Raw genomic sequence first — 16,449 nt, forward strand, 5'->3', positions numbered from 1 at the left:
TCAAATATAATTTATCAGTATCTGTTTGCCAGATGCAAATTTTGTCAAAAAATTACATTTCTATTTTTAGTAGATTTTTTTATACGGGGATTTTAAGAAATGGCCGATATGGCGGCCATTTTGAAATTGTGTCTTTTTTTGCTTTAAGTAGAGCCACAGTTTTACCATTTTCTAATGAAATTGTTTTTACTTAAATTATAACTGCGCCTGCATTTTTAGCTGTATTTAGCTAATTTTTGCTGCAAATCGTTATTAGGTTCGTAGTAATTAAAATATTGAGCATAATATGTGAAACGATACACTTTTGTGACTTTATTTTTACACTTAATGGTAATTTGAGCACTTTTATTTTTTACTCTAAAATACTGAAAAATAACAAAAATTCAAATGGGGCAAAAAAGTAAGCACACGGACCCCCAATTTTTCTTCCTGATTTAGAAAAAACAACCGTTTCACTATTGATATGCAAAATGATAACAAAAGTTTGATACCAGAACTTTTTCTATAAAGGGTTAAATTTGGCAAAAATGGCTGAAAATGGTGCATTTGGTAGCACAAAATTAAAGATGCTCCACCGCCGACAGAGCATAAATGATATTCATCATTTGAACAATAATTGGTGTTTAATCGTGTATATATATGTTTAATTCACACAAAAAATAATATAAAATGATTTATTTCGCCTTTGGTGCACGCGCAATCAGTACTTCATTCCATATAGGATATAGTGCCATGGAATTTTTTCGGGATGCAATTAATTATTTTTCATATTTTTAACTTGAAGTAAAATTAGAAGCTCAAACTTTTCAATGGTGGTAATGGTGTAAAGTAAGTAACTTTTTTAACTGAAGAAAAATACTTAATCGTCTGCTCCTGTTTTTGATAGTGAAAAAATACCATTTGTCAGCGGTGGAGCATCTTTAAGGGGTAGGGATAGCATATGTTGTTATTCTGAGAAAAAATATTAGTCTAATTGATCAAATCTGGTATATTTTTAAAGAAGACTACTAGAAAATGGATTCTACAAACATTCATACATATCAACACCTCATTAGGAAATTATGGCTTTAATCTCTATCTTATATGGTCAAAACGGCAAAATTCTCATAAAATCCAATATTTTGTCAACTAGGTGTCTTTGAGTGACAAAAGCTCAAAAACAAGCACACGGACATATGTTTTTTTCATCCATTTTCTTTTATGGTATGAACTCCTTTTTCCAAAAATCTATATGAGAAAAAAAGTTTAATAGGTCTACAAGAAAATTTTGACTTCTCAGAGGTTTAATACATTCCATTTTTCCAGGAATTCCAATTTCCAATTTCAAAAATCTACATTTGTACATGTATTAGAAAAAAAAGTTATAAAGTTTTATCAGAGCAGAATATCTTCGATGCAAACAGTGATTAAAAAAACACATGTAAGCCTACAGAGACATAGATAAAGGGGGTGTGAGCAACACATCTTTGTTAGCTTCTCAACCATTAGTGAATACGGAGGTGTGTCAATAACAGTCAACCAATCAGCATCATTGTAACAAACGGCAACAACAGAACACGTTCAAGGGCAAGATGGTGAGTGGAGTGTTTTTCTATCTCTCATAAATGTTTTCGTCATTTCAGTCATCATTGACGCTTATTCCAAGTGACTTATACATGTATTGTTTATTCTTTTCAGACTTCATACACAGATAAAGGCGAAAAGGTATGTGTCATTCGATTAACCTTCAGCGCTAACATAATCTGGGACGATTTTTTAGTCTCACATTGATCAATCAACTATGATTCGAGTGTCTCATTACCACCGGCAACATGTTTCATGAGTTGATATTCGGAAATACTGAGTTAATCAGATATGTTATGAAATATTCGATTTTCATTTTTCTTCAGCAGAAGTATTTGTAGAAGTAGGTCTAATTATTTCTAAACGAATTCAGGACACGTTGGCACGCATGACAATGTTTTAAAAGAGTTGTCGCCCTTATCCCATGTTTTGACCCTAATCCGATTTTTTAAATAATACAATCTGACGAAATAATAAGGACAAGTTGTCAGAAATGTTTTATTTATGTTGCAATTTATTATCTTTTTTTTTGTGTGTGTGTGTGTTGATGGCCTTGCTAATCTTCAGTTTCATCTAGAATAATGAATGAAAGTTGTATAAATAAGTAATTTTAACTAACTGTACTACAATAAAGTAAATAATTTTTATATGCAAATGCATACATGTACATATACATGTGTATATACACAGCTTTACATTTAGGTCTATGATAAACATGTATGGTTGTATACTGTATAATCTGTGTATATTTTAAACACTATAACATTTTACAACCGTGTCAGGGACTCACTATACAGTAAGCATCCATGTACAGTATACATTTCATAATATCTTGCAGCCTGAATCAGGGAGATTTGTCAGCTTTGATCATGTCACATTCTGGGTTGGAAATGCCAAACAGGTAAGATACAAATAAAGATTTTAAAATGTTATCATGTTTAAATAAAATAAAGAGATACGTGTATGTATTTTATAAAATACATCTTCAGTCAATATTTTTTTTCTTCCAAGGGTCGATATAACCATGTATAGACCTCATCAGAATGTTATATATATTATTATAATACACAGATTATGCCACAATTTCAAGAATGTGAATGTACATAATAAATTTAATTAGATTAACGTATACATGATTATAAATACATGTATGTTGACACTCATGGCTATGTGCATGCGTATACAAAACATTTATATTTCAAATCTAGTAATATTTTATGTTAAAAGTATATATATGCATGTATATTTTGTATTATAGCCTGAAGCATGGCAATTAATACAAATTTATATTAAATGATATAATCTTATTGATTTTCACTAAATAACAAAATAGGGAGAGGTATAATGCATACAAACATGAATGATATTTTTTTTCACTATTATGAGATAAGTTATAAACCAGCTAGTCTGTATATACATATAATATAGTGACATATTTTCTATTTAGAAGACAGGGTTCGAAATTAACATTCGCCAACTGGCCAAATTCTGAAAATAAACTGTTGTCACGCTACATTACAGTGACTCTAAAAATGTTCAACATTTATTGTTACCTACAAACAATAAATATAATTAATGTCAATGAGTTTGATTGCTTTTAATTTTAATCTTAATTTTCAATTTTCAAACGGCAAACAAATTACTGTTTTGGCAAGTTGAAATTTTGTCAACTTGTTGAAAATGGATAGTGGCTTTAAAAATTAAATTCTATCCCTAGAAGAGCTATCTTAAATAAAAACCTACACATGTAAATATGTGTCATATTTAACCTCATAAGCACTCCTCACAGAGCAAGGATGATATGAATATTGTATTAGAATAAATAGATTACATGTATTTTGATTTGTATACGAGCCTGAAATCTTTGGTCAGGGCACATACAGTGTGCAAATATGTACTATCTTCCTGTTAACTTCATAAAAAAACCAATAAATTATCCAGACTGCAATAAGAAGGAGCAAATCACTGTAACTGATTTTTCCTCTTTTTTGTTTAGGCAGCATCCCACTACTGTGCTAGACTGGGCTTTGAGCTGTTGGCCTATAAGGGTCTTGAAACCGGAAGCCGAGACATTGCTGCACATGTTGTCCGCCAAAACAAGATTATCTTTGTGTTCCAGTCTCAACTTCAACCCAACAAACCAAAAGGTCTGTTTTGCTTTATACAGTAAAACGTGTGCTTAGCCAACACCTCTGTATAAAGACCACCTGCTTAATAAGGTCACCTCTGTATAAAGACCACCTGCTTAATAAGGTCACTTTCTTAGGGTTTCCAAACATAGAACATGATACCTGATAAGGTTTGTGCGGGATTATTGTTTCTATTGGTGATGGACCATAAATTTTTGTAATCTTCTCACTGAAATGACGTTAGCCTGGGATATTATCTTTTCACATCATTTTATCACCATTAGAAATATTAGTCCGCATAAACGTTATCGGGTATCACATGGTATGTGAATTATTCCCATTGCCAATTTCCACACAGTTTAACCTGTGTATAAAGACTTATTAAATTTACAGTAAAACCTGCCTTGGTGACTACCTCTGTATAAAGACCACCTGCTTAATAAGATCATTTTTTTAGAATCCAAAATTAATTGCCAATATCAACACAATTTAACCTGTGTATAAAGACCACCTGCTTAATAAGATCATTTTTTTAGAATCCAAAATTAATTGCCAATATCAACACAATTTAACCTGTGTATAAAGACCGTAAAACCTGCCTTAGTGACCACCTCTGTATGAGAATCACCTGTTTAATAAGAACAGATTCTCAGTGTCACAAATTGTCAATTTCAATACAATTTGGCTTGTGTATCAAAACCTAGTGGAATTTATAGTTCAATATTGTAGGACTTTATTTGATGGAAACATATTTAAAATGCTGAATGGGGAAAAATAAATGTTTATTCAAAAGCTCCTAGTATTATATAAATAATACTACATGCTCTAATGGTTGTTTCTCTGTTATTTCATTTATTATTCTAATTTCAGAGATGGGCGATCACCTAGTGAAGCATGGAGATGGTGTCAAAGATGTGTCCTTTGAGGTTCAAGATTTGGATGCTATTTTCAAGGTAAGTTATTCACATTTTATGCATTTATGTTGTAAGTGCTATAATTTTTATACCGATGAACCAAGACAAGTTTTTGAAATGTAATTCACCACAAAAACTTAAGAATTACAATTCATTTAATGCATAAATTTTAATTTTACAAAGTGAACAAATTAGAGCTCATAAGGAATATTGGAAGTACTTCTAAAAACATTATATTTACAGTCGAGACTGTCTTATGTGACTTTCCAAGGGACTGTTACAAGGGAGTCACTTAAGACAGTCCAATTTCACCCGCAACATTACTGTACGAAAATCTGTTTTGGATTGTCTTTAAATTATTCTTCATTATAATTACATCAATTAACCTGATTTTAAAAAAAAAGACTTTAAGGCATACATGTTCGTCTGTTCATTAGAATGATTTTCAGAACTTAAATCATCAAACCAGATGGTTTTTAATACATTGTTGAATGTTAATTTGAAAAACGGCATTCTGTTCAATGCTTTGGCAAGTATTCTGTACCTGCATATTAACGAGTTATCTGCCCTTGCGGGTAGATATTGATTGTGACAACATGTGTTTCAGGGTAGTGTCATACTTTTCAGAGAAAACGATGTGAGTTGCGCTCCCAAAGAAATAACATCACAATGGATACCTACCCATAAGGGAGATGTACATGTATCTCTGTAATATGCAAAGACGGAATACGTAACAGAGCATGCATAGATAATTCAAGTATTCATTATTTTTCCCAAGTGCATGGATTTTATTTCTTGTACATTTCAAAAGGACTCTCAAGATAAACATGGAGTAAAGTTGCTTGAACATAAAATTCTCATTTGCATATTATGGAACATGTATTGATAACCATTATCTGCTGTAGAATAACACTTCGGCTTTTATCATTTTATTATTTGAGATTGATCAATAGCTTCAATTTCTAGAGTTCTTAAACTTCATATAACCTGACCTTTGTTCGCTTATATTCTTGACCACCTAGGTCCAGTTGTTCGAAGGGTGATTAGCTAATTACAATCTAACGACAATTTTCAAATCTTTCTAACGACAATTTTCAAATCTTTACCAAAATTTATGTGATTTTTACTAATTTCACTAATCAAGTGTCTAAACTAATCACGCTTTGAGCAACCAGACCCAGGGTTGCTATGTCATCTGTAGTGCATTGCATGCTGTGGTATTTGGCCTTGTGGGTGATCTGGCTAGCATTTATATTGTATTAGCTTTGGAATCACATGGTCCTCGACTAGGTTCTTGGTCCTCACATGGTCCTTGACTAGGTTCTTGGTCCTCACATGGTACTTGACAAGCTGTGCTTGGTCACCACTTGGTTCTCGACATGGTTCTTGGTCACCACTTGGTCCTTGACACTGTTCTTGGTCCCTACCTACTGTATTTCTTTATTAGGTTCTTTGCCCCAAATTGGTCTTGAAAAGATCCTTGGTCACCACTAAGTACTTGTATAAGTTCTTGGTCCTCACTTGATCCTTGAATAGGTTCTTGGTCCTCACATGGTCCTTGACAAGCTGTGCTTGGTCACCACTTTGTACTTGACAAGGTTCTTGGTTCCTACCTACTGTAGTTCTTGACTAGGTTCTTTGTCCCCAATAGGTCCTTGAAAAGGTCATTGGTCACCACTAAGTACTTGTATCGGTTCTTGGTCACCACTTGGTCCTTGACTAGGTTCTTGGTCACCACATGGTCCTTGACTAGGTTATTGATCCCCACTTGGTTCTTGATTAGGTTCATGGTCCTCACTTGATCCTTGACTAGGTTCTTGGTCCGCACATGGTCCTTGACAAGCTGTGCTTGGTCACCACTTAGTACTTGACAAGGTTCTTGGTCCCTACTTAATTCTTGGTCCTCTTTTGGTTCTTGACTAGGTTCTGGGTCCTCACTTGATCCTTGACAAGGTTCTTGGTCCTCACTTGGTCCCTGACAAGGTTCTTGGTCCCTACTTAGTTCTTGGTCACGTCACCACTAAGTACTTGTATAGGTTCTTGGTCCTCACTTGATCTTTGACTAGGTTCTTGGTCCTCACATGGTCGTTGACTAGGTTCTTGGTCCTCACATGGTCCTTGACAAGCTGTGCTTGGTCACCACTTAGTACTTGTATAGGTTCTTGGTCCTCACTTGATCTTTGACTAGGTTCTTGGTCCTCACATGGTCCTTGACTAGGTTCTTGGTCCTCACATGGTCCTTGACTAGGTTCTTGGTCCTCACATGGTACTTGACAAGCTGTGCTTGGTCACCACTTGGTCCTTGACTAGGTTCTTGGTCACCACTTGGTCCTTGACTAGGTTCTTGGTCACCACTTGATCCTTGACTAGGTTCTTGGTCCCCACATGGTCCTTGACAAGCTGTGCTTGGTCACCACTTAGTACTTGACAAGGTTCTTGGTCCCTACTTGGTTCTTGGTCCCTCACTCAGTTCTTGACACGGTTCTTGGTCCCTACCTACTGTAGTTCTTAATTAGGTTCTTTGTCCCAATTTGATCCTTTAAAAGGTCCTTGATCACCACTTAGTACTTGAATAGGTTCGTGGTCCCCACTTGGTTCTTGACAAGGTTATTGGTTCCCACTTTGTTCTTAACAAGGTTCTTGATCCCTACTTGGTTCTTGGTCCTCACTTTGTTCTTGACAAGATTCTTAGTCATTGACAAGATTCTTAGTCCCTACTTGGTTCTTGTCAAGTTTTTTGTCCAACACTTGGTTCTTGTCTAGGTTCTTAGTCCCCTCTTGGTCATTGACTAGGTCCTTGGTCCCCACTTGGTCATTGACAAGATTTTTGGTCCTCACATGGTTCTTAACAAGCTGTGCTTGGTCACCACTTTGTTCTTTGTCCCCACTTGGTCATTGACTAGGTCCTTGGTCAGCACTTGGTCCTTGACAAGGTTCTTGGTTTCCACTTGGTTCTTGACTACGTTCTTAGTACTCAATTAGTTCTTGATAAGGTTTTTGAGTCCTGACTAGATTCATGGTCCCATTTCAGTTTTTTACAAGGTTCTTGGTTCTCACTTGGTCCTTGACAAGGTTCTTTGCCCCCACTAGTCTCTTGTAGGCACTTGGTCTCTACAGATTTCCCAACCGACTAGTGAACACCTTGTTTACTGTAGGGTACTTATACTGTTTACATCTGCTGAGGTCAGGGACACAAGTCCTGCTTTGGTTATTGATGGATAAATGGCATGTCATGCCGATCTAATCACTTGCTGTTGATCCTGACGATCTCTGACGATTTGCCTTGTGGGATCAGATATGATGAACTTGATAAATGGTTATTTTATTTGGCTTACTCGGATGACGCTGATCGGATGAAATAAAATGTATTGAATACTAGGAATGTGTTCCTTCTGACATTTTTTCCATTCCTTTCCAATTCTTTAAATACCAGAGGAAGGTAATACTTTGCAGTTGTAAAGACCATTAAGCATATGTTTGTTTGACCACAACAGAGAGCCGTAGAACGTGGTGCTATCGTGGTAAAAGAACCATGGGAAGAGACTGACGAGGGAGGCACTGTGAAATTCGCAATGGTGAAGACATACGGAGACACAACACATACGTTTGTGGACAGATCTAGATACAGTGGTGTCTTCCTACCCGGGTATCGTGCTGCCACATTCAAAGACCCACTCAACGATATCCTGTAAGTAACAGTTATGATAATATTTATACCACAACGTTTTGAATTATTAAAAAACTTTCTTTAGTGTGCAATTTATTTTCAACAATATCACGATCAAGGTAAAGTTGCAAAAGTTTCTCTCTGCGAATTGATATATGAGACAATTCATTTACGATTAAATTCAATGATATTCCCTGTGCATTCAGTTTTGAATTAGCAAATCTTTATCTCCGCAAAAATGTTTAAAAACAAAAATCTTCCTCCTGCATTGCCTAAGCTGAACGTGCCATTGTTTTTCTCTGCATTAGTGGAATGGTCATTCAGACATTTGAGAAGTTTATAAGAAATATTTTTCCCATAAAAGATGAAAATGATTGCTTATCAAAAAGGAGAAAACAAATGATTTACCTTACTTACAAGGGTATGGATTGTTTATAATATGAACTATGTTTTCCCCTTATCACTTTAATTGCAGGTACATGTATGTTAAAACATTATATTACTATCTAAAATGCAAACGACTTGTGATTTTCACGTGTTTCTAACAAAAATGTCATTGAATGTAAATTGATAATTATTAGCATTTATATGCATGTTATCCACGACAACATAATTATATATTCTCAGTAACATATGTGTAATCATAATCAATCAGTATGTATGGCTGTTTCCGTACTAGTATCACAATATACAGTACATGCTAATAGATATATTAAGATATTTACATCCAGTGGTAATATGTTCGTATGTATATAATTATTTTTGTATATCCAATATATTTATTGACGTTGAAACTATAGGTCAACCATAAAGAACCGACTCTTTGGACACATAGCCCACTGCTTAAACCTTCCATCAATAATTCAATACTCACACTAATCTTTCGTTACCTGAGGTCGGATCACAAAGCAGAATTAATTTTGCAAATAAAAGCGTTTGCATACCTTTGATATCAGTAGGAATTTGCATGGAATAGTTTTTTGATGATCTTCCATACTATTTTGCATGTGTTACTTTCATTGCTTTCTTACTTTAAATCCCGATTTAAAATGCAAATTGGCAAAGCCATTTATTTTTTTAGTGAATCTTACAGACCAACACTTGGACACATTATTCTGTAAACCAAGCAATTTTTGCGTGCCTTTAAAGTTCGCGTCTTTGCAGAAGATTATGAATCTTTAAATTGAATTGCAATAAAAAGTAGTTCGGATTAAAATATGAAAATATTTGCTGCGAAAATTACTTTGCTTACAGCAGCGGTTTTCATCGACAAAAGCTACAAAACAAGCTGCTGATGCTGTAGATAAATTCGACCAAGACATCCTGTCCATTTTTCCTATTTATTTCATTTTATTTTCAGCCCTAAGACGAACCTTCAATTCATCGACCACATCGTAGGGAACCAGCCAGAGGATGATATGGTATCTGTGGCCGAATGGTAGGTGATTTAGATCTCTAGACCTATTTGGTATACATTCAGCGAAACGACAATAAATGTTAGCGTCACTCGGTAACTACATGTATCATTCAAATATACAAAAATGAACCTCAACAGATGTGCAATGATTTTTTGATTTTTTTTGCAATTATACTGTAATGTCACATCTGCTACAAAACCATGAAAAGTCTATAATTTCTTGTCGAGAAATATGATGTTGTAATAACAGATATTTAATAATTGCAGTTAGGAAAACATTTTATAGATACTTCAAACAGTATAGGAAATAAGAAAATTGGGAATCTATGGACCATTTTCAACATAAATGATAGTTGAGACAACCTCCTATTCATCTGTAGCTTGCACACTTTTCTGGGGTCTGTGTGCTCAAAATCGGAAAAGTCCATGATACTACATCCATGTCTTCTCTAAATGCATCCTTTTATTCTTTGATAGGTATGAAAGAAATTTGATGTTCCATAGATTTTGGTCCGTTGACGACAAACAAATTCACACTGAATACTCGGCCTTACGGTCAATCGTCGTGACAAACTATGAAGAAACTATCAAAATGCCAATCAATGAGCCAGCTTCCGGCAGGAGAAAGAGTCAAATCCAGGTAAAAATACTCTTGTCTGCAGGTTTATCAAATTGCTGGATAGCGGTCATTTTAGCATAAATACTGGTTACTGGTTGACAGGCCTGTTGCTAGGCAACACTAGAATGCATTAAACTGTGTATTTAATTAAATCCCACTATATTGATGAAAATATTGAAATTAAAAAAATACAATAAAGCGAATCTGGGACCCAAATTGTTTCCTCTTAATTTATCTCCCGTCGAAGTTTAGTTTGGCGAAATTTATTATTAGTTTTTGTTGCAAAGGGAGATAATTTTGCTTCTGATTACTGTAAAATAATTTGTTTATATGACCTTTATACACTTTTCCAACTCGTGGTTATCTTTCTTTCTCCCAGGAATATGTTGGATTTTAACGGTGGAGCCGGCGTACAACACATTGCTATGAATACAAACAATATCATTGAAACTGTAAGTTTGTCAAGGCAGGGGAATTTTGATTTAATTTACTCGATTAAGATAAAAAGTATTAAGATAAGAAACTTATTAAATAGATCATATTTTATTAACATCAGATTATAAAAGAAAAAGATGCCGAAAGAAATAATAGAAATAATGTTTTTATTGTATAATTACATTTTTATCGAAATTGGAGATCTTAAAAACATTCAAAGAAAAACGTTATTTTTAAGATACATTCAAAGAAAAACGTTATTTTTAAGATAAGTGATTTACTTGCACCCAGTTACATACATAAACAGTATATAATAGATATTAAACTAATATTTTGTGTTGTTATGTTGCTTTTCATAACCAGTAGATTAATAAGATATTGCTATGTCATTATAATTTTTTTGTTTAGGTATCACGTATGAAAGAAAGAGGACAGGAGTTTTTAGAGATCCCTATGAAGTATTACGATAACCTTAGAGAGAGGTTAAAGCATTCCAATATCAAGGTCACTGAAAATATGGATACTGTACGTATTGCCACGCCATCTTTAAAAAATGCAATCATTTGCGTTTTGCCTAAAATTTATAATTCTCGAGGGAAAAAAGTCATGATATGAGTTATAAATAACTGATTAAGATGTTTTCTGTTACAAAGCTACAAAAACTCTGTATTGTAGTTGACTTTGACAAGAATGGTTACCTCCCTTAGATTTAACTTATTAAGATGTATTTCTGTAACAGCTACAGAAACTCCGTATCCTGGTTGACTTTGATGAGAATGGCTACCTGCTGCAGATTTTCACCCGGATGATGCAGGACCGACCAACCCTTTTCTTGGAGGTGATTCAACGACACAACAACGATGTATGTATATCTCAAGAGAATGGCAAGCAGTATATCTCAAGAGAATGTCAAATAGTATATCTCAAGAGAAAGTCAAGCAGTATAACTCAAAAGGATGTCAAGCAGTATATCTCAAGAGAATATCAAGCAGCATATCCAAAGAGAATGTCAAATAGTATATCTCAAGAGAATGTCAAGCAGTATATCTCAAGAGAATGTCAAGCAGTATATCTCAAGAGAATGTCAAGCAGTATATCTCAAGAGAATGTCCAGCAGTATATCTCAAGATAATGTCAAGCTGTATAACTCAAGAGAATGTCAAGCAGTATATCTCATGAGAATGTCTAGCTGTATATATCAACAGGTATATCTCAAGAGAATATCATGCGTCAGCATAATTTAATTAGTTCCTCCAGTTAGCGATTTTGACTTATATTATTATCATGAAGAAATAATTTTTGAAAGTTTTCATTTCTTCAGAAGTTAATTTTAGAATTGTTTTCATTTTCAGGGATTTGGAGCTGGAAACTTCAAGTCATTGTTTGAAGCCATTGAGTTGGAGCAAGCAGAAAGGGGAAATCTTTGATATTACAATTTGTCTTGACGTCATGCTAAGGTTGTAGTCATCGGATCATGCTGACGTCATGCTTAAGATTATTTGAAGATGATGATGACGATGATGACTGTGAGAAGGGAGAATGTTATTGAAATATGTCACATATCTTTTTACAGGCTTTCGCCTTCTTATGCACATTCAAACTATTCAGATATCAAAATGTTATTTTTATGACGATTAGTGTAAATTTTGAAATCAACCTTTCAAGATTGCGTAGATTTAATAATTGTTTTGCTGGGAATTGGATCGGTTTGCTTTATAGATTCAGCATTTAAATGCATTATCTTTGATAGACATATTCGTTTATGACCATGCTTTAAACATTTCCTGTGTGTCTTTTGAGTACATCATCTTTGATAGACATATTCTTTTATGACCATGCTTTTAACATTTCCTTTGTGTCTTTGAACACATCATCTTTGATAGACATATTCTTTTATGACCATGCTTTAAACATTTCCTCTTTGCCATTGTATACCGATACAGTATTACTAATAATGCTTTTGAGAATTATCTTGTACTTTTTATTCTGATTCGGTTGTATGTTAATGTTTTTGTTAGAACTGACTTTATCCCATTGGAAAACAATCACGACGGTATTATGTGTCTTCTGGGTTGTGTTAAAACTAAGTCATTTTAAAATAGTTTATATAATGTAAAAATTTATGTGACACTATAAAACAGTATTGCTTAGCTGAGTAAAAATAACATTAATAGTGAGTGATATGTCTATAGATCTACACGAGGGTTTCCGTCTGGTATATGGTATTCGTTTTTTTGTGTTTTTTAACCATATAAACTTCTGGTACCGACTATAACGTCATTAAATGAGATAGACAATTACTTCATTTTTTCCACAAGTTAATTACATTATATTTACACCAGAAATTTACGTAACTTTCTCACAAGTTAATGATTTTATTTCTTCATCAGACATATTATACGATAATTCATGAGAAAAGAAACTCAAACTTATTTTTGGTATGTCATTATCGTATCTGAATTGAAAATAGAGAAAACCGAAAGTTTAAGCTAGTTCTGTAAATCGTATAAAAGGCTATCATTTTTTTAAACAACAATAATGTTATTGTTATCAAAAAAAATATTAAGTATGTTTTGCATGGCAATGAGAAACTTTTGAACAAACACAAATGACTATTAAAAATATAAGGAATACTTTTATTTAGCTTGAATTTAAACACTGATTGTATATATTTTACATCATAAAAGATGGTTTATGAGTGCATGTACGTTTGTAATCTGGTATCATTTGTATCAAGTTTCCTAGCTTAAGTAATATATTTCCTAAATTGGAAAAATTATGATAGCAGTAGTGTGTTTTACGAAAAAAAAGTGTTTGGATATCCTATTCTTAGTTCAACATGTTTTCGTTCTAATCTATCATACTTACCTCCCTTGCTTTCACTCTTTAAGTACTGAGTAAGTGAAGGGAGGTTGTCAGTACTGACTTATTAAAAGGAAGTAACTCTGATAGCTCTGAATGACATGTGTTATGTGATAGAATGTTTGTCAAAATGCAACATAAACTGAAATAAAGACCAATATCTGGACGTATCCTTGTAACAGAACCAAATTTAATGGTATTCACGTCTAAATAATAGAGAATAAGGAAACTTGATAAATTGAGTCCTGAGTAAACCCAGCCCTGTGGCAGCTTGTGAGAGGTTCGTGAAATGGAGGTGAGGCATGCAGCCCTATGGCAGCTTGTGAAGACTGAAGACTGTAGACTTAAATAGAGACATTCCTATCAAATTTCTGTACACCTGAATGAAGTATTTTAACCCGTTACACCCATGCCAGGTCGAACAACCATAGAAATTAATCTTATTTGTATGGAACAAACTGTTAAAGCATTTAGATGTTGCAGAAGGATGGAAATGATGAATAGCAGAAGAAATGACATGATCTTTTATGAGAGATTTTTGTGTTAGTGGAAGGTAAAATTTTTCGATACAGATTATACAAAGTTCTTTGGACTTTAACTATTTACAATACGTATTTTCGTAAATGTCAAAGAGAATACGCTTTTTGATTGTTTTGTTTACAAGTTAATTATGCTTGACATCCCAGAATTCACGAAATTTTTTCTTTTGATCATGCTTGATAAATATATGTTTCACTTTCCTTTTCATAAGGCGCTTTGTAAATTTGTTTTTTTAAACCCCCTTTGCTATTGCATGCTTCTTCACTGCATATTGCTTGGTAATGCACTTCGCCACTGGTGAATGCTTTAAACCCCAATGTCTCGAAAATGCATGAAATATTCGAGGCAGCCTTGGAGTCACAGATTGTTATCTAACATATTTTGCTTTACACGAATTGTATTCTGCTCTGTAGGCCTTTGGTTAACGTTATATAGAAATGGTTGTTGTTATGATTTAGACATGATCGAATGTTTTAGGTTCATCTTTATAATGTTCATGTTAGCGGATACAAGCAATTTTTGTTGAATTATGTAAATAATGACAAGAGATACTCGTAAAAGGTGTTCTGGTATTTTAAGTAAGTTTTTATGTTTATGAAACAATCAAATTGCTGTGGTATGGTAAACATTCCTTCTTAATGACAAATATATTGATGTTTAATTTGTGTTTAGCTGCATTTACAATACACTGTTTAATTTTGTGAGAAGATTTCCTGATTTTTTTTCTCTTTGGGCGAAATTTCTCTTTGATATCGATGCGCTAGGATAATCGATTGCGCATTGCCAATGTGCATTCGAACTTCTCTAATTAGTTTTATGAATCTCATTTCCTCAAAACTCATTTGAATTACTTTTGAATATGTTTGTGTGTCAAATGGTATTTTATGATACTTTCCTCCAACAAAGGAGGGGGCTATGTTAAAATCACTTTGTCTTGCTTACAGTTATATTTCCCCTTGGTTTTCAACACTCAGTGTTAAGAGGATACATTGAAAAGGTAGAATGTTGACCTTTATTCCAGAAAATAACTCTCAATATCGTCAAATATATATGTTGCTTTTTTGTTACAAGTATACACGCGCTAATCTGACTTGTGCTGGATATCAACAGAAAATAGGTCTATAAATCCTTATCAAGTAGGCCAGTTTGGATGTGTATTTTCTAATCAGAGATCCTTCCTGATTTTAATGAGCTGCGAAAAAAAAATTAATAAAAAAATTTTAATTCCGGTGATCATAGCTTCTCCGTGATTTTAATCAAACTGCAAAAAAATTGAATTCTGATAAAAATAATTCAGGTGAAAATTTAGAACAAAATGTGCAAAATTCAGATAAAGAAATGCAAAACTGATATAAAGAAAAACAAAATTCGGATAAAGGAATACAAAGTTCAGAAAAAACGCAAATTTCACATGAATAATTGTGGAGGAAAATATTATTTTTTTGGCCTTTTAAAAATAAAACTTTTCTTTTCAATTGTAAGTTATGTAATGTTTTCAACGTTTTGTAAATAACATCGGTATCCTGTGTATTTGTGTATATAGTCATTGGTAATTAACACACTCTATTTTGTGGTACTGATCGATAGAATAAAACACGTGTTCATATCATCAAATGATAAAGAACATACGTTTAATTTTCATTTTGTGGTGTGAAATAAAACCGGAGATTACCATGGACAGTGTCGACTTTCTTATTTCTGTATCACTTTAAAGTTGCATTTTTGTCATTTTTTAATCGATGTGAAACTGGATCAATTCGACAGCCGGCGAAAGGATTGCTGGATCGGTTAAAAAATCGGCTTAAATTGAAGAGGCTAAAGTTCGAATATAATTTGGCTCTTCATGTTGGAATCCGGATACACGTTGATAGTGATAAACACTGATCTATTTAGGAGTCAATATGTAAGCAGGGCCCAGTTTCACGAACATTGCTTAAAATTAAAGGATCCTTTAAATTTGAATTCTCCATAGGAAATCGTTACAAATTTTAATGAAGACTCCTTAACTTAAGATTTTTACTTAACTTTTGTAATGCTTAATGGGGAAATTCCTCAAATTGATGAATTGTTCATGAAACAGAGCCTTGCCTATCTTCTGATTGATTGCGACGGTTATAATTGGTATATGCATTGTATCGACACATACTTATACCAAGGTAAATCATAACGATAAATGTACATCCTGGTACGCCTATAAAACTTTGTGTTAATAAGATATTGAATGCCATTCATAGCTAGTTATGGAAAGGTATGCGTTTCAACTATGATGTTTTGTTTTGCTTCAACACGAAAGTCAATCTTTG

The 16,449-nt window shown here is 33.6% G+C and overlaps 1 protein-coding gene across 1 annotated transcript; it reads left to right on the top strand.

Annotated features, from left to right (window-relative positions):
• Window positions 1–1,508: 1,508 nt before the first annotated feature.
• On the top strand, window positions 1,509–15,822 carry LOC138331270 (4-hydroxyphenylpyruvate dioxygenase-like). The gene is given in 13 exon segments (XM_069278786.1): window positions 1,509–1,574; window positions 1,678–1,704; window positions 2,402–2,464; window positions 3,560–3,710; window positions 4,563–4,645; window positions 8,101–8,294; window positions 9,634–9,711; window positions 10,168–10,330; window positions 10,689–10,697; window positions 10,699–10,761; window positions 11,153–11,269; window positions 11,484–11,606; window positions 12,097–15,822. Coding segments are annotated over 13 exon segments (1,149 nt in total). The 5' UTR covers window positions 1,509–1,571; the 3' UTR covers window positions 12,172–15,822.
• Window positions 15,823–16,449: the final 627 nt, after the last annotated feature.

This window comes from Argopecten irradians, chromosome 9 (genome assembly GCF_041381155.1).
Source record: "Argopecten irradians isolate NY chromosome 9, Ai_NY, whole genome shotgun sequence".
Lineage (NCBI taxonomy): Eukaryota > Metazoa > Mollusca > Bivalvia > Pectinida > Pectinidae > Argopecten > Argopecten irradians.